We start from the raw sequence: 19,321 nt of genomic DNA, 5'->3' as shown, positions 1-19,321 counted from the left end.
TTAAATATAGGTCTAAAATGATTTACAAATCACTGCATTCTGTTTTTATTTGTTTTACACAACGTCCCAACTTTTTTGGAATTGGGGTTGTAGTTTACATGCAACTTTTTCCTGTCTATCATATAAAAAGGAGCTTTGCTCTCCAGTTTGTATTTAATTTTGTATGTATTCCTGTGCTTGTGTCCCACATGCTACACACACAGGAGCACATAGGAAGGGCACAGGTCTCAATGACAGTGGGGGAGACAGTGGACAGTGAAGAAATTTAGTCCTCGACACACACAGTTGGCACTATTTTAAAGCAATTTCAAAACAAGCAAGCTGATAGAAGAAGAAAATAGGCTGGTTTTAGCTCCAATTCCTACGTTACTTTATGCTGTTTACAAGGTTCATTATTAAAAGGTAGGTCAGCTCAATGAATGTGAATTATTAACGTTAAAATAGCCTCTGTTCCCAACAGTCTTTTTTGTGGACAGGATTTTAAACCAAACTCCATTTGAAAAGCAGGTATTTTATGGTAGGGCCATATTTTTTCACATTAAAAACTGAAGTTACACCATAACTAAGACTCTTTTCTGATTCGCTTCACTCCACAGGCACAATCAGCATACATTTACTCAGTAGCAACATTAACTTACCTGTGATGAAGTGTTTGACTGGCCTGGTACTTTTACAGCGGCTAGTATTCACCCCACAACAGGAAAGTGAAATATTTCAAAATAGAGTTGACATCGCCTATTTAACTTAAATAATTCATCCAATATTAATTAAATGGGGGAGACAATTTCATGTTTTTCAAAAATTAGGGATGAACTCTTCCCCTCCGTCCTCCCTAGGATCTGTGCCCAAGCATAGGAACACATGCAGGTACAGACAGGTGTCTTAGAAACCAGCACATGCATGGCTTAGTGCAGGTCATTAGCGATTTATTGTCCTTTAGCCATTCATGAAGCACTTATTATAATGTAACCATGCTGGCTGCAGTTGGGCCGAGGCTGATTTAGTGTAATCCTGGTGTTAACACATTCTGTTCTACCATGATGAATGGCCTGCGCCCAGGGGAGTACCACCTAGTAGGGGTGCCAGGGTCAATTGATATGCAAGTCAGAGTTCTGCAGAAGAGCCACAGGTGCTGCCATCTCCACACTGGCAATCACGACAGAAAAAAAAAAGAGGGGGAAAAAATCAGACCAGTGGCTGGATTGGATGATTCTGCTATAGACAGGCTGCACATTGTGAAGCAAGCAGTAAAAATAAGCATACATTTTTAAGACAGAGGTTAATTTATGTGTAAACCATCATACTTTTTACATTGTTGCTTAGCAATACTTAAGACATCTTGTAGAGTTATAATAATTAGGGTTAAATTTAAGTGTTTAAGTTACTTATATGTTTTAAGTTACATCAGATGTATTAGCTATTGTTATTAGTAGCAGAATTATTATTAGCAGCAGATATTTGCTGTTAGTGTGTAAAATATGGTACATTTTAATTGATACAGAAAATATTGGTAGTAGAAGATAAGTAAGGCATGTCCTGTGTGGCTTGGTGATACGGCCAGAACATATTTGTCGGTTCCTTTCCAACTCTGCCTCGCATACATTCTAATGGTCTACCACACTTTTTTCCTTTCACAGTACTCACAATTTATATACTGTTAGTACAAATCATGATGTCATATGTCCCTCCCTTTTTTTTACATTAAAAAATCATTATAAACAATTGTATTTTAATTTTCTTGGTCAATCAAAGATAACTACTTTCAAAATATATATGATGATAAATATTAAAATGATTCCCACCAATTTCTGTAGTAGTACTGACAGTGTATAACAACAAACACACATGCACACATCCTTTACTCTTCTTTCAGTTCCTATAATGCTTCTCATCAATAGACATAACCAACTCTACTCTTCATCTGCACCTTGTTCATTCCATATTTCTGTGTTTGGGTTTAATGTGAGTCTGTGTCCAAATGGATGTGTGTTTTAGGAAATCTGAAGGGTTTTTCCAAACTCTGGGAGTGGTTCATTCCTGCCAAATATCTGAGACCTCTGATGCATTTTTCTCCTTTCCTTTCTCTCCACCCTTCCCTTCCCTTCTTTTCTTTTTTTTTTCTTTCTTTATTGTTTTATCACCAACATTGTTACAGGTGATCAAAGTCCTTCCAGTCCAGGCTCTCGGTGGCCGGGTGCTAACTATGGTAACAGAACCCTAGGTGTGTGTTTTTAACTACCTTTTTAACCCAGACCCAGCACCACCCTGCCTCCTGCTGCACTTCTGCTGGCTGCATAACTCACACGTCCTTGTCAGAGCACTCAAACTGAGCTGGCCTACACCATGCAGAGTCCTGCGCTGAGTTATTGCATTTGACTTACTAAAGAATGACATGTTTAAAGGTATAATATGTAAGATTTACTGTGAGCTTAAAAAAAGCTATCATTCGAGCTTTAGACAACAGATTTAAATTAAAACAAAGACAAAACCTCTTATTAACATACACAGCTCATCTGAGAAAAGCAACTGCAGTTTCAAGATGAATCAACACTAATTTCGGTTTCACTTGAGCTTAGTTTTTGCACAGCCGATTCAAAAGAACTGACTAATTACTGTGGTGCATTAGCAAGGCTTTAGCAAACACCAGGTTTGAAGTTCAGTACATGAGTACAGAAGTATAGCTTGCAATTAATGTAAGTGTTTTCTCCCTTGTGTGTATTTACAGCTCACAATACAAATAAAAAACAACATGCAATTACAGGGGTGCAGCATACGATTATGACAATGGTGACGACAAAATGATGTGCTGCATTTCTTAGAATATGAGCAAGTGAAGAATTGTGGAAGGCTGAGAAGATGTCAAGCACCAGAGGAGGTCACAACCAATTTATGTCAGTTGAAGGTATCTGGAACAAGACTATAAAGCTTTAGTTTAGTTTTAGTTTTAAACTATAAACCTAGCTTAAAACTAAAAGTGTAAGAAAACATTTTAGTTAACATTAATCAAATAAAAACGTCATAAAAAATAAAAACTAACTGAAACTTTGTTGTGTAATTACACACCTAACTAAACTAAAATAAAACTATACATGAACTATTTAGTCATGGTTTGCCAATTTGGTGAAATTTGCCAACACAATAAGCATGAGGAGGTGTTGATTTATTGAGAACAGGATTTCTACTGTGAGTAAACTACCTACCTTATACTTATTCTAAACTTATTAAAACTTTGCCCTAATAAAAAAAAAAAAAAACAAAAAAAAAAACAAACACACTATGACAAAAAAACTCAATTAACTCAATTAGAAAGAAAATTAAAAATGAAATAAAGATACAAATTAAAAATACAGAACCATAAAAACTCTACTCTATACAGTACCAATCAAAAGTTTGGACACACTTCTCTTATTCACTGTTTTTTCATGATAGTTCAATGGTTCAAAGATGGTTCAAATTATACAGACAGTGTACAAAGATGTTATCAAAGCAAAAGGTGGCTACTTTGAAGAATCTAAAATATCAAAGAGCAAAAAATGTTTGCACACTTGTAGGTAGACAGGTGTGTCAGAGAAGACCATGGGTCAACAACAGAAAGCAAAGAGACTCTTGTACACTGACTCCTGAAACTACAGAATACGGTGTGCTGTTTAAGAATCTGAAATATAAAGCATATTTTACTTTGCTTTCACAGTTTTTGCTTACTACATAATTTCATATAATTCTATATCTCATAGTTTTGATATCTCCAGTATTATTCTACGTTGTAGAAAAACAGTAGAGATAAAGAAACCAATGAATGAGAAGATGTGTCCAAACCTTTGACTGGTACTGTGTTGTAATGTTCAAAAGTGCTGCAGTAGAGAAGAAAACTCTGAACTGGGGAGACCCAGTATTACTGATTAACATGATGTAAATCTTACCTTGAATACCTTTAAAATCCAATACAATAAAGTAGACCAGCACTAAAGTTTCCCTTGTGTTGGTCCTTTGATTCTATATTGTTAATCATGCAACACTAAAACAATCATGCTACTTTAAGGAAACAGTTTTTCATTCACTCAGCATAATCTCTGTCTTGTAGAGCAGCTCCAGTTATCATTTAACTGTTTCACACTCCCTGTTAGCCTATGCTGTTGCAGCATGACATCACTTCCTGTCTTGTGGCAAGGTGGACGTCTGTAGACTTCCATGCTTTGGCCACTCACAATGGTTTTGTGTATTACCTTCTTTTTTCCTTATATATGTGGTAAATGTCAACTTGATTTGCAACAGCACTGCAGATGTGTCTCTTTTTGAAGGATTCTTACCTTTTTTGCTATGTGCAGGCTGCCTTTGAGGCAATTCTGGCTTAAAATGAATTGCCTGTGACAGATTGGTTATCTGTGTGTTGCAACAGTGTCTGTCTTGCTATTATATGTTTAATCTGTTTTGGTTGCATGTCCATGTACCTGACATCATGCTGGTATGTTCATGGATGATGCTATGAAGCAATGAGTAGACTTTTTTTTTTGTTCACAAAAAGTCTTTTACTGGTCAGTTATTTTGCTGTACCTCAAAAAAAGCACTTAGTACAGTTAAATAAGAAATAAGAAACTTCACTAGTAATTTTTTTAATGTGTGGGTAATCCAAGGAGAGGGTCTTGACAGGCTCTGAAAACTGTCTTTAAAGACGTAGAATCTTACTTCTTTGGTGGGAAGAAGCTGTTGCTTGTACGTGAGGTGTGAAAGTAGCAATTAAATATAGTTTGGCTCACCCCTACGCACACACAAGACAGTCACTGGGTGGATGTGGGGATACTCGTGAATCTCTAGATTACTATTGCTTAGTTCAATATTTCAATTAATATGAGGGTCAGGAAAGGCTCTGACTGGTTGTGCCTTTGTGGCAGGCAGCAGTTTGGAGTGTCAGGTGGTAGTCAAGGTGCACCACCTAGAACACCACAGCTCTGACGTGCAGTTGGTGGGATGAGAGTCAGCACCTCGATGCCTGAGGCCATAATACTCAGAAAATGATATAGTGACCCTTTGGGCTGGGAGCACGTGGTTGTCCCAAGTGAAAGACTTCTGTCAGGGTCTTGTTTATGATGGAGGGTAAGATGGAGCATGAGATTGACAGACCTATTGTTTTAGCTTTAGCAGTGTTGCAAGCATTGTATTGTGCTGTGTTGTTAAAGACAGGGCTACACCTGAAGGTAAAGCATCCAATGTATCCAGTGAAGTTCCAATCTTCAACTATAGTCGGGAACTCTGGGTAGTGATTGAAAAAATAGGGTCATGGCAGGGCTCAACTGTGTGGATTTCCCCGGGCAAGTAAAACGCCACGTCAGACGAGTAAATCTAGCATCCAAAACTTCTCCCAAACTGATTATAGAAGTAGCTACGGAGTGAGCCATCTTACTTTCCTCTCATCTGTGTTGAAAGTTGCACATGTGTAGTATCAATGAGGCACTCATGAGAAAATGACAGATGATGAAGATGAAGATGAAGATGAAGCTCATGAGCTCTAACAAGTGAGCACTTCAGTTATCCTGGAAATGGGAGTGAAATTGGTTTGAGGTAGAGAATGTGAGTGAAACCAACTATGTATTGCACAGTTTGTAACAGGTTTGAGAGCAAGGCGGATAAAATGGGTTTTTTCAAATGCTAGTCAACTCTGGCGAAAAACAACGCCAGAGTCCCAAAACAAAGGCTGGCAGCATCTGGCAGAGGAAGTAATGCAGACATTTGCAAAGTCAGTTGAGGTGGTCTGGACATCAAATCATGGTAAGCCTCCTGATCTGTTGATGTGTTAATATTGGAGAAGAACCCAGACAAGGAACGTGCTGGTGGGTTATACCTTGCCTGGAGGATGTGGCTGATTAGATGGATGTCTGTGTTGCTATACTTGCTACCTCAACCACTGCATCTGCTGTTCAATACAACCTGGACCCTGAATCGTATCAGTGAATGATTTGCTACTATAATGTCTCATGGGACCTCATAATACTAAATAATGTCTCTTTTTGCTCATGAATATGCTTGATATTTTATGTAATATCCTGTGTCTGTCTGTGACCTATTTTCCTATTCTTGTGAGATAATCAACAATACTGTGGCCTTTATGATGGCTCTCTGTTGTTGTGTATGCACTTTTTCTTTTTTCTAGTGCATACCACTGCTATACAGAAGACATTGTGCACTGACGACTCTGTATTTATTGATATAGAACTCAGACTGTGGTTTGTTAAACAGCTGCATGGATTCTCTACTCTGAGGTGATGAGAGGGGAAAATTCTTTTGACATGCTGGCTCCATGGATTTTTTTCTAAATGGGTTCTGGAAATGAGTTCAGCTGCTATAGAGCATAGGGGGAATTTGTCTCATCTCATATAAGGGGCCAAACAGAAATCCGAACGCACAGTTTGAGGGGAAAAAAAACAATTAAATAGGTTCTCTCTGTATAGAAAAACAATTAAGTTCCCCAGTGACGGATGATTTGGTGACAAAAGGCATCTCAGTCACTAAAAGCTGTCTTTTGGTTGTTACTTATCTGTGCACGGTGGGAACTGTCAATATTTTCAGTCAGTATTAAAAGAATGATGGCATGGTTTTTGGGTCAGAAGAGCAGCATTAACGTTTGTGTACTTTTGTTGTGTACATATTTGTTTTCTCTCTGACTCAAGGACTGACAGCATTTCAGTCTCAGAATTTACTGGAAGAGAGCGTTCTCTGAGCAGTTTTATCAGACAGTGCGCCAAATCTATTCACTCCTGCTTGTCATGTCTGTTGTAATCTCATGCTTTAAAGCTTGATTAACCTCCTGTCATCCTCAAACGAGCAGCGTGCACCAGAGAGAGACTCTCAGAGTCGCACAAGAATCTTCGCTTACGTCAAAGGAGTTCATTTAAACCCAGCATGTAGTTTTTTTGTCGTCCTTCAGGCTAAACTATACTCCCGCAGACTACCTCGAGTGTCAGGCTGAACACAATTCTAGGCGCCGCCAGTCACAATTACACCCAATTCCAGAAGCATTTCCTATTTCCTTGTCTCCACTTTGTGTAAGATGGAAAACCTAACCCGGGAGGCCATACTCATGTGTTATGCAATTAGACCAGCCAGTCCTAATTCAACACACAGAGACTGGATGGATTGATGGAGAGCAGAAAAGCCACATTTCTGTTGTGGCATTTCAGGATGATAATTTACAAAGTATGGCAACACCTTAGATTACACACTTTTTTTGTTTGTTTGTTTGTTTTGTTTTTCACAGACAGTGTACTTAAAGGGACAGTTCACTCCAAAATCCAAAATAGATATTTCTGCTGTGGCCTGTAATGGTATTTATCCATCTAGGTTGTTTTAGCATGAGCTGGCAAGTTTTCAAGATATCGGCAATGGAGACGTCTGCTTTCTCTCCAAAGTAATGGGACTAAACGGCACTGGACTTGTGGTGCACAAAGCTCAAAAAAAGAGAAAAAAAATTGAAAAACTCAATAGCAATGTCTCTTTCCACAAATCATGACCTCAAACTACTTTTTTCTATGGTAGAATCCATCAGAATTATTTTCTTTCTACTAGAAAGAAAGTAGTTCCTATGTGAATGATACTGAATTTTTCAAATGTGTTGTGTTATTTAGTTCCATTATACTGGAGAGAAGGCACACATCTGTACAACTGCTATTTCCAAAACTCAGTAACACACACCAAAAGAATCTAGTTGGATGTATAGTACTACAGTCCAGAGCAGAAATATGCATTTTTGATTTGGGGGGTAAAATGACACTTTAAAAATTACATTTAATTCTATTAAAAGGTGTGTGTGTGTTAGCCCTACTCATTTTTCCAACTCCTATTGCCTTTCTGGTGAGACAGTTACCTGGATATCTGGCAGGAGATTGGTGGGTAGAGAGCAGGAGCCTCTCATACATCCTGCCTCATCGATTTTCGGTCAGGGATGAAAGCCACAGACTCAGTAGGTCTTTCAGACTGGGGGGCATCCCAAAAGACACATCAATCAGATTTCAAAGAGAACCAAGCCAATCTTATTTATTTACTGCCTTTTCACCGTCATTACAATCCCAAACCAGAGCCTCTCTCCTTTCCTCTCTCTGCCCCGCTCTCCCCGCTTCACCTTCACAGGTCAGTCCATCAAAAGTTCCATCCTGTGTTCTATATAGTAAAGCCTCTTAAGGACTTATTTGACATTGAACAGGGAGGGATCATCTCATGCCCATTAAAAAATAGAGATGCAGTGATATAATGCTTGTCAGGGTTACGGAATTTCAGCCCAACTATCTAATCCCCTGAAGCCTAGCAGTTAATTCAGGTGGTCAGGCCAGAGAGTGGGCCCCCTGTATGTTTAATGAAGATTAAATTACCTATTTTCACTCATGAAATTTTAAAGGAAGAAAGGGGATGAATCTGCAAAGAGGCAAATGAAAAGACCAAAGGAGAGTGTCTTTAAGAAGGAGATGCTGGCAAAGATAAAGAATCTCCACTTGTTCTTTAATGCCCCTCAACCTCATTTGTGATCTTTTATTACTTATTATTTCTATGTTTGTTATCCACGTCACCCTCATGAAGACAACCACAATACGTTCACCCAGGCAGATAGTTTCTCATCTTTCCCCTGATCTGAGGGAAAATCACCCATTTGTTTCTTAAATTACATCACAGGAAGCGATAGTGATCGTAATTCCCTTAGCAATTAATTTGCTCACACATATGTTGTACCCGTCGCTTTATCTCTCCCTTGTTGTCTCTCAACCTCTCTGGCAGTTGTTCTCCTGTACTGTTTCACACACACACACACACACACATGCAAGCTTGTGTCACTTATCAGATAGGGACTGTTGCTGTAGGGTGTCTCTGAGTTGAGGGCTAAAGCCCTTTGCCTCCACAAGCTCCTGGCTTCCACTTCACTTGATAGATGTTATTCATTGGGGCGGCCCTAGAGGCGATCCTACAGGAAGTGGAGCTAACATGATTTGGGGCGAAGAGACCCAGAGGGTGTCGGTGCCTCTTGCTATAGCTCGGATGGCTTAGTAGATGTGAGATATCAATAGAGTAGATGAGAGCAGAGCTCTGTAGAGACGTGCTGCTTGAAATCTATCACCTGCTTCTCATAGATAAGGATATTTATCAACAGCCAAAAGGAAAGGCAGATGGGGAGGAACTGAGGCATGGACAGCCACTCCATTTAAGATGTGACATCTTAGGGCATAGACAAAGCCTTTGTCCCTCCCATTGACCCACAGAGCCTTTCTCTGGACCTGATCATTTTTCATCCTCAGCAGAAAACCCATCATGGAAATATAGATGAAGATTTTATGTACCATTTGAGTACCCTTGGCGCATAACTGATCCATTGCTTGACTGTGCCAAGAGAGGACGTAAAGTAAGTGAAGTGTGACATGGAGCCATTTTGAGAGGATAAATCAAATCTTAATAAAAGGCAGTCTCTCTGAGTGGACACCAGGGGTCTCTCGCCCCTGCCCCTGCTGTTAAGTACCCCCTAAACCCATTGCTGTTTAAATTATACAGAAGTTATCTACGTGAGTACAGGGAATCAACAGGGGGTTGCCTGTGTTCCCTTTGGTTGCCATTACGCCCTTTTACAACCCTCTGTCTGATAAAACTTATCATGTGGACACTAGTCCCTTTGGTAATGCTTACTTTTTCTCTCCTTTCCTTTTTTGAAATAAAGTCAATGACCTGGTGCTATAATGGACTTGGAGCTCTCAACACCTATGTCCAATATTGTCTTACTTTATTGGCACAGAGCCTCATTGATGTAAAAAGTACTCAGCCCTCCTGCCTAGTGGACCATCAACGAACAACTGCAGAGCAAAAATGACTACTAACTTATCATATTCAATAATATCCTAGAGCGTGTGCAGTGGGATGCATTTTTTTTCTTGCTCACTCTCCAAACAATATTGGCTTTCAAGTATGTGGGCAGTTATGAAAGGTCACCCTAAGTGTAAATTGTCAATACTGGATCAATTTTGGAGGGCAAATATGCTTTGGAGGCCCCATAATGGAAGTTTTCATCTTATTTTTACCCAGGGCACATTCACACAATAAGATTGATATCGCTCATTGTTTGATGAATTCCTAATAGAGCTATAAACTTGCAGAGCTTAAAGCCAAAGGAATGCCTGCGAAAGCCAAATATAGGGGAGGCAGTCGGACCATCCCACTAGCTGAAAAATTGCCCTCATATAATTCCAATGGAATCTCGCCCAAGCCATCATGCTTAGTGTTGAAGGATGGGCAACTTGCGTCGGTTGAATTAAACCTTATTTATCGCTCATTAGGCATACAGCGGGGCCAACTGATGATCAGCAAGAGAACAAATAATGTGCCGTGGAATAGAGTGCCATCCTGTATGGTTATGTGTTCCACTGACAATAAGAGGCAGCGCCAGAATCAAATGCTTCTTCCTCTGCTGTCACACCCGTTGTGTTTTTTCCAACCTCCTTAATATGATGTGGCTATTATTAAAATATAAGGTATTATGTCCAGGGTGATGTTTGCATTTGAAGTGTCAGGCACTATCTACAATCTGTCAGCCACAATGAGGTGGAATTAATATTTTACTTTCCCATTAGGCGGGCTCAATGTCTGTAATAGGGAGGTATAGAAGGGAAAAGACACACTGGGCGATGAGTGATAATGGTAATACCCAGTAATACAGATAATGAGAGAATGTGTCAAGGAATGTTAAATGTTCCATTCAATAGGAAATGTTAGTAAAGGTGATGCTGGGAAAAAGGATATTAAAGGAACTGCACAGCATGTGATGCTCTCAGCTTGACCTGACTGGCTGGATCTTGTGACATTGCTTACATTACTTTCCTGACTTTGTTCACACTTATTGGTGTAACATGGTGAAAAAAAAACATGATATTCACATGTTTCTCAGAGGTGTTAATTAAGTCATACCTTTCTGTTCTGAAGTGCAAGAAATTCGAGGATTCATTTTTATAGTAATTTGTGTATGCTGATTTTGAGAGTATCTGAAGATTAAGTAAAAACAAAAAAAGATTTCCAGATTAAAATGAATAATTCATAATTAGTTAGAAGTGCCTCTGACACAGATCTGGCAGCACATGAAAGTAACACTGATGTTAACATTTAACATGATTTCCTGTGATATAAGACGCTGTGTAGGATCTACATATATTAAACTCAGAAAAAGAAAAACTTAAAGAAAAACACAAAAGCAACATATAAAGAATTCTGAATTACATATTTGTCAAAGCAGAAAACTGCAGAAAACAACAACATTGATTACAACTTACTTTTGAAGTTTCATGAGCTGTAATGGCGTCTAATTTGGGTAATCACCAAAAATATATATATATATAATGTAAAAAAATAACAGTTTCTTTCAGTCTTCAGGTTTCATTTGCCTTGAACCCTGATTGGCTTTTTTGGGCGCACTGTATTTTACAGTACACCTATCGAGTAATTAGGGACACATTACAACAGAATTATGTATACCAGCTCTACCAAGTAAAAGCCAGAGTTATAGAGGTGGTATCTAATTAGGATATAACTACTGTCTAATAAAGAACATTTTATTTCTTGTTACATCTTATTAGTGTACTATAAAGTAAAGTGTGACAGATTTTTTCTGTCTTGTTTGTAGAGTGTAAGCAACAGAATCAAGATAAAGGGTGAATTATTATTATTACACTATGCTACAACACTTTGACTGCACTAGTTTGCAGTTTTGATAAAAACATTCCATGCCCTTAGTAGGATGTGTACACCTTAACAACCAAGGTGGTTTATATTAATTAACATTAATTTATGCTGTAAACCATATATTTGAGTATCTGAACAACTAAAAGCAAGCACTTAATAAACAAGCATGTACTGGTTTCAGGCACTGACATACAAATGTAACAGGCCTAAAAGTTAGTTAGTATCTTTCTTCCTGATGGTCACTGTTGCATCTGTAAGACGTAAGACATGTAGTTAATCTGTATAGTCAAGACAGCATAAGCATAAGCATATATGCTTGAGGACACATACAGTCATCGGATTAGTCATTTGACCTGTACCAGAGAAAACAATGTATAATATTGAGGAGAGACAGATGGTAAAGCAGTTTATAAAGTAAAAGAAAGAGGCTGGTTGAGACTTTCAACCTAGTTGATACAATGAAGGATTGAAAGAAGTAGAAGTTTCAGTGTTGGGAAGATTACTTTTGGAATGTAATAGGTTACAGATTACTAGTTACCCTGTTTAAAATATAAGGTGCAAGGAGTTATAATAATTATCTTTGTGCCCTGTGACTCACACACCTTATTTATCAGTTGTATTTTTTCTCTTTTTACTCTGAAAGCTTTTATTGCACTTTCAGTAACAGAATTTTACTCAACAAATATAATATCTACCCCCATTTGGCAGACTTCCTTAGAGCAATGGACACTGATTTGATTGGCAGACCAGAGCAATTGTGTGCAAATTCAAACAAGAGAATCAATCAAAAACAATACTCAAAATGTAAGCACATACTGTCTGTCTAGACGCAGAGACACAGCTCCTTGTAAGCCTTCCTACCCTTGATGGTGATGCACATTGGTGCTGCAATTTGTCCCAACAGCTTTGCTCACCCCTGCTGTCCCAAAAGATCCTGCACGACAAAAAGATTCAAAGCCAAATAAATGTTATATTATACATTTAAGCTTTTTAACCTAAGAATATATTCAGATATAATACCTTTGTAATCACTACTATTTTGATCAGTACGTGTAATTAAATGCATCTTTTCAATAACTGAATCAGATTGCAATTAGATTTATTTTGAAATTGTATTACATATAACTAGTTACTCCTCGACACTGGTTTTCATCTCATAGATGTGACAGGGAGACGGTAGAAGAAAGAGGCATGGCATTCGGTGAAATGGAGCGAGTGCCTGTATTGTGCAGTGGTGGACGGATTTATCCATAGTGATAGTGATAAAAAGTTACAGTAGGCAGGAAAGACTGAGGGTTAAATGATGGCAAAAAGCAGAATACCTTTCTTTTCATAGGCACACATACACACACACACACACACACACACACACACACACACACTGGGCGTGCAATCAGCAAGAATGCTCCCTCCACTCAGGCAGTCCCCCTCCAGTCAAGCATGATTGTGCCTGACATGGTTCCATCACTAATGCTGACTGATGCCCATTTGCTAGGCTCTTCACATTTATTTATTTATCTGTTTATTTGCGTCAAGTTTATTTATTGATGGGCCTCGAGGATATGATGGCAGCTCTCCATTTGCTCATATAGGGAGGTAAGAAACAGAAGGCTATAAGGGTGTACAACATTTACACGTGAATGAACAAGAGACGAAGGGAGGACAGAGTTCACCTTTTTTTATTTAGATTCCTGCAGTTGAAATAGCTATTCCTCTCTGGTAATGGAAAAGTGATATGGCCCATTTAGTTACTTAGCACTAATCCCAATGGTTTAGCCGCTTCTCTATTTTTTCTTCCCTTTTATCTCTTTGTCTTTCTTCATTCGTTCTTTTGACTTCTATTTGGTTAGTGTCTGATGGAAGGATTTGAGTGGGGTCAAATTACTCCCTTGCCTGTACGAGTTTTCCCAAGCTTCAGCAGCACTCTCAGCCACATTAAGTGCATGCAGCGCGTTGCTGTTGTAGTTGACCACCAAATACCCATGAGGGTTTTAAATGCATGCTCTATTTAATGCCCAGTGTTCACATAGCTTGCTATTTGTGTGTAAATCAATTTTTTAAAGTTTTTGGGATGTGGTCTTCCATTTTGTTAGGGCCTTACAGATTTATTTGTTGTAGCTTTTAATAAGATGTCCCTTTGCTTATGATTGTTGCATAGGATGATGCAATTAGAGCGTAATGAGTGTAAGTGTAATTGTTGTTTATTTTCACAATGACATATTTGCTGTTGTAAGCTACTGAGGGAACAGCAATGCTTAATTACCCACAAGTGTACAATTTGAGATCATTAGCTTTGGAAGCCAATATCTCTGGCCAGAGGTCTGCCAGAGGACCTTTGGTCCACTCATGTACTGTAGTGTGGTAGAAAGAATGCCAAGGTGAAAACTGCTGAAGGATTACTGTTTTAACACCCTAAACTTAAGTTTCCTGTCCACGTAATCCTCATCATTAAATTTCTAGAAATCAGTTGCCGTAATCTAGGATTTTGATTAACTTTTTCAAGGGTAAATCTCAGGTCAGCTGCGGCAAAATATTAACAGAGACTTATCAGCTTATCTAAAAGTGATAATGACTAATAAGAGCGGGTTGAGGGGAACTAAACAGAGCCGGATCTTCTTTAAAGAGGGGATCAGTTGTCTGATTTGAGACTAAGAGAACAGTCTAACTTTGGGAAGGATTAATGGGAGAGGATGAAAAAGACAGAGACTCCAAAAGACAGAGTTTTTGCCAGTGCACCTCTGTATCCGACAGCAATTGTATTTCTCACTCTGGGCTGAAGAAAAAAAAAATCAGTCACATGTCTTCAAATTTTTACCACATGCCCAAAATGGTGCCATTCTCCAGCAGGTGCTGATTGGCATCTGTGCTCTTATACAGACAGGCATCCTACCCAACTGCATCTGTGAGTTTATTTGACTTCATCTTAAACTGTTAAATTGTGCTGAGACGGATGGGGGGAAATAAACACGAAAGGAGCACAACAGCTTGGTATTCATGAATTCCATAAACGACAATGTTACTCCCCTAACAGATGACTAATATGTCAAGTTTAAAAATAGATGGTTTGCCACAGTTCAGACCCTCTGCCTCCAGTGAGTGAGGATTAAGCAGATAGATGGTAAAGGGTAGAGATTTGTGATTTGGTGATGTGCGTGTGGAGCGTGCATCCATAATTATGTCTGACTCACAGATATATTTGTCTGTGTGCGTGTGGTTCTCTGTGTTTGTGTGCAGTTGTGCTGTATGTAAACCGACCTGGGTTTCCCTGCAGAGTCCGTAACCTGAAGTTAAAGGCAGCGGGATGAGGGCCTGAGAAGTAGCCGAACAGTATGGGGGTCATGCATTAGTGGAAGCTAGTGGAGGTTGCTGAGTTTGTAACATCTCCACCCTGAAGGCATTGCCAGCTAAGTAAAGGATGAGGCTGCACACTGCATTACCTCAACTATTATTTTTTTTTTCCCTTCTACTCTAGATGAGTTTCTTCCAGTAGCTCAGGTCACTGTTGCCCCGGGGCGGATTATGGCAGATGGAAGCTGTGATGTTCCTTAAGATTTCCGACAAGTGAGGATGGAAGTGTGTGTCTGGTTGTGTGTCCATACGTTTGATCTTTCTGTGTGTGTGTGTGTGTGTGTATGTTGTTTTTTGTGCTGTTTATTTTTTGGAAAATGTTTACTGAAGCTTAGCGTTCCTTGGCATGCCAGCGGTTGACCTGATTTCTGTGTCACAGCGTGACTCACACAGGTTAGCTTTTTAAGGAGACAGTGAGGTCAGCGTGAAGACTAAAGCCACAGATATGTCGCCTAAATCTTTTTCCATACAGACTTAAGCAGCAGCACAGTTGAAAATGCACGCACACTAGGGCTAGATATCAATACTCAATACCTTTGACCAAAATAATCAACTACCAAGGAGCACGGAAACTTCTCCAGTCAAATGATACCTGTTTTCAATCCTTTTTGTACCCTGATTTTGTTTTTTTTTTTATGGTATGACTATTTATATGGTTATACTCACAGCCAATTGTAAGCATTCTTCGATATAATGCAATATGTAAATGGTCGCTGATCACCCACACACACATGCAAGCGATCACATGACTTAAAAAAAAAGTGAACAAATGAAGTACTCTATTGGCATCTGTATCACTTTTAAGAGTATGGTATTGGTACAGGTATCATATTATTTTTTTAAACGATACCCAGCCCCAGTAGACACTCATGTACAATATGCATGTGTGCAAATATTTAATGCTGGCTAAATATAGCATTCAAGCATTGTAAATATTCAGCCACAATACATTATGATTAGTGAGAGAGCATGTAAAATCATTTATGGTCTGCATTACTGAATCTCTTACATGTAGGGCACTGTCTTCACCCCTGATACCAGCATTAATATGTTTATGGCGGTGGCAACAGTCTGTCTGAGAAATTGATTTTTCTTTTGCCAATTGTAAAAGTTTTATGACAGTCAATATGGCTGAAGAAGCAGCCCCTCCATTATTTTACTGGATCTGCTGCGAGCTGAATAGATGGTTCCTGCTTATAAACCTTGAATAATTGAACAGGGAAATCAGTCAATGAGAGGGGGAGAGGCACAAGGTCTTGATGGCTTGATGGCTGAGATGACAGCTTGTGAAAGAAAAAGACAGCAGACTGATTAGCCAATGTGTCATATTGCTTCATCGCTGTCGGTACACTATGCTCTCTCATCTCTTTTTTGCCCTCTTCCTCTCACTCACCCGCTTTCTTCGTCTATTACTCTCCTCACTTGCTCCTTCTCTTCATTTTCTTCCCTCTGTTTCACTCTCTGCCTCTTTACTCTTGTATTACTCCTGTTTCTTCCTCATCAACCTTACTTTGCCCCATTCCTCACTATCGCCCCATTCAACCTAATGCCCTGTTTTCTTTAAATGCTTTATTTTTGCTCATATCCTCCTGTCTCCATCCATCCCAATGACCCTGTGTCACTCCGGGCAGAATTATTACTCTTGGATGGAACATCGGCTCAGTGGCGCCGTACTGTGCTCTCTCCACATTATCCATTTATGGAGTATCCCCTTTTGTGGTGAGCCATCTTCCTATAGTCCAGTAATGATAGGAGTCTTGGCGACCCTGTGCATTTGCACTGTAATATAAGACATTCTCATTAGTCTAAGGATCGTGCGCTCTCTCATGTCCATTACATTAATTGCTACACATCACTGCCTGCCATGCCCCTCAGTATTCTCTTACATTGCTGGCATCCTCTGCCCTGCATCAACCAACTGTGGCCCACAGTCGCTTTGCCCATGAAGGCGAGAAAGGTAATTGAAAAATGTTATACAGAGAATTGGATAAGATGTTCTTAGTCAAAAAATCTCAAGGAGATAATCTTACCAGTTTGTTTGTGTTTTGTTACATGAGAGGATGCCAATGAAAGAAAAAATGTTTTCAGATCAAATAAATTGAAGCCAAGTGCCCTTCCACCCCCGCACCATCCCTCTGTTGTCAGTCATCTCTCCTCATAATAGGGAAGCAGGCCGCTACCATAATTGCTTTGATGGTCCAGCCTGAACAAATCACTTCTGGGCATAAAGAGAAGCCTTGGAGATGGCAGCCAGAGAGAAAAGGTGCGAATGAATTAAAGCACTTTGCGTTCCTCTGGGGCATGTGGCCCAGATTTTTCTTCAAAAAATAAAAAAATAAAATAAGGAGAGGGAAGGAGTGTGGGGGTGGGGTGTGCCTTTTTCCTCCAAGAATAAATGGCAGTAAAAGCAATAATACACATCCAGCCTCCATTATGCCAAAATGGAGAGCTTTTTCAGGGGAGGCACAATGGCACTGACATAGTTAACTGGCAGGTGGAGAAAGGAGGATTTCACTGGAAATAATCTGATTTTGAACGGGGCTCCCATCTATGGGAGAACCTCTGGTCAGGCCTTTTGTGAAGGAACAAAAGTTTGGCCCTTTGGAAGCAAAGCTTTGAATGTTTCAGTAGAGCTGGGTGAATGGGCCATGTGAATGTCCCAAGGCCCTCGGTGCTGAGGGCTGCAACAGGCAGACGTCAGCCTGTGCCTTGTGCAGCACCACTCAGCTTCATTTTGGACCTGACGATGTCAGAGCCAGGTCTCTTTCTTTCCTCTCCTTTATCTTCAACCTTGAACCAAACATAAAGGCTTTACTTCTTCACTCTGATTAGTCACTTGTACTGCTGGAATTGTATTCATAGTGAGGCTGACAATCAGAGTCATCTGAATGCAGCAGCATGAACTTAGGATCTGATGTCACCACTACTCGTCTGTAGAAATCTCTCGGTATAAAGAAACTGCAGTCTCATATATCCAGACTCATGGTTTGATCTGTAGAACAGCAGAGGTGAGAGAGAGTTGAAGATATGCCTGATATGGCTGGAAAGACAGATATTGAGTAAGCTTAGTGTAACAGCACCGTTCATATCTCAAAAAGCCGTGTAACATTATTTTGAAATTGGGTTTCACTGCCAAACAGAAGTGTGGCAGATGTAAGACAAAACTTTCATTTTCCTGTAAGTGACAATTCAGATATTTTCAGTCAACCATTTTGAAGTAGCAGTGACAAGGGGTTGCTGGATATATTGTGCCTTCAGCTGGTGGGTGACTGAGGTAAAAGTTCAATTAATGACTACACGCTGTGCAGGTTGAGTTGTCATGACTATGACACAAAAGCAGTAGGGCCATTTGACTAATCCTTCTACAACTCCACAAAACCTTCAGGGGTCACAAGCTCCCAAGACGAGGCTCCATGGGTGTCTGGAACATCATTCTTCCCCAAGGGGCTCGTCTTTTTTCCCATGCAGCCGAAGGCACGCCCCTTGTTAGTTCCACCCTGATCCATTCACTTCTCTTAAAGTCACCCCACCAACCCGGCCTGTATCCTCCAGTTCTTCACTATCGAACCAAATCTTTGACCCTCTTTTCGGAGCGCACAGCTTTTGTTTGTGGTTGACAGCCCATTCGATCCATCAGAGCTCCAGGTGCGGCTCACTCGCAAAGGAACCATTTGTCCACAGAAACGCAGACGGTTGATTGCATCAAACAGATAACGCTTCTAACTTCGGATCTATGAGAAGGACAAATAATTAAACCTGTCAAATATTTGCATGTCATCTGCCAAAAGGTACATATAAAAACAAAAATAATGAAAGTGGTATATTTTCCCCAAAAAGAAAGTTTTGACAGAAGTCGACTTCAATGCCTTATTCTCTCCTTTCATGGATTCCTTTTATGTCTGTCTCGACTATCACTTTCCACATCACCCTATAAGGAAGAGCGGTGGTTATAATTGCTTTTCATATAATCATTTTGCTGCTTTATTGTCGACAAGAGTACAGTTTTCCTTGTCAACTTGAGTTAAGCACATTCATCTTATGCACTCATTTGAAGAGCGTTCTTAACAGAAATTAGGTTGAATACATCCACACGCAACAAAGACCAACCATTATCAGTGCCGACTAGCTAATTAAGGAGTCTCTCTGACTTGTTACTTGCCAAGGAGTGTGCAGTGGGTCTGCAGCCATGTATCCAACCATGTGTTTCAGGGAAATGTCTAAGGCATTACTTCTGCCCTCCCTCCATCCATAATTAACCTCCCTCCATTCATAATTCAGA

General features: G+C 39.7%; 1 protein-coding gene across 1 annotated transcript in view; it reads left to right on the top strand.

The window, feature by feature from the left end:
• Nucleotides 1-19,321, top strand: part of diaph2 (diaphanous-related formin 2) — a 520,520-nt gene that overhangs the window by 465,914 nt on the left and 35,285 nt on the right. The window contains exon 30 of the mRNA XM_084719553.1: nt 2,156-2,221. Coding sequence (XP_084575679.1) covers nt 2,156-2,221 — 66 coding nt within the window. The remainder of the gene's footprint in view (nt 1-2,155; nt 2,222-19,321) is intronic.

This window comes from Lutjanus erythropterus, chromosome 5 (assembly GCF_056507025.1).
Source record: "Lutjanus erythropterus isolate fLutEry1 chromosome 5, fLutEry1.hap2, whole genome shotgun sequence".
In the NCBI taxonomy this organism is placed as follows: Eukaryota; Metazoa; Chordata; class Actinopteri; order Lutjaniformes; family Lutjanidae; genus Lutjanus; species Lutjanus erythropterus.
The sequence above is the reverse complement of the archived record's forward strand: the minus strand, read 5'-3'. Positions and strand labels throughout refer to the sequence as shown.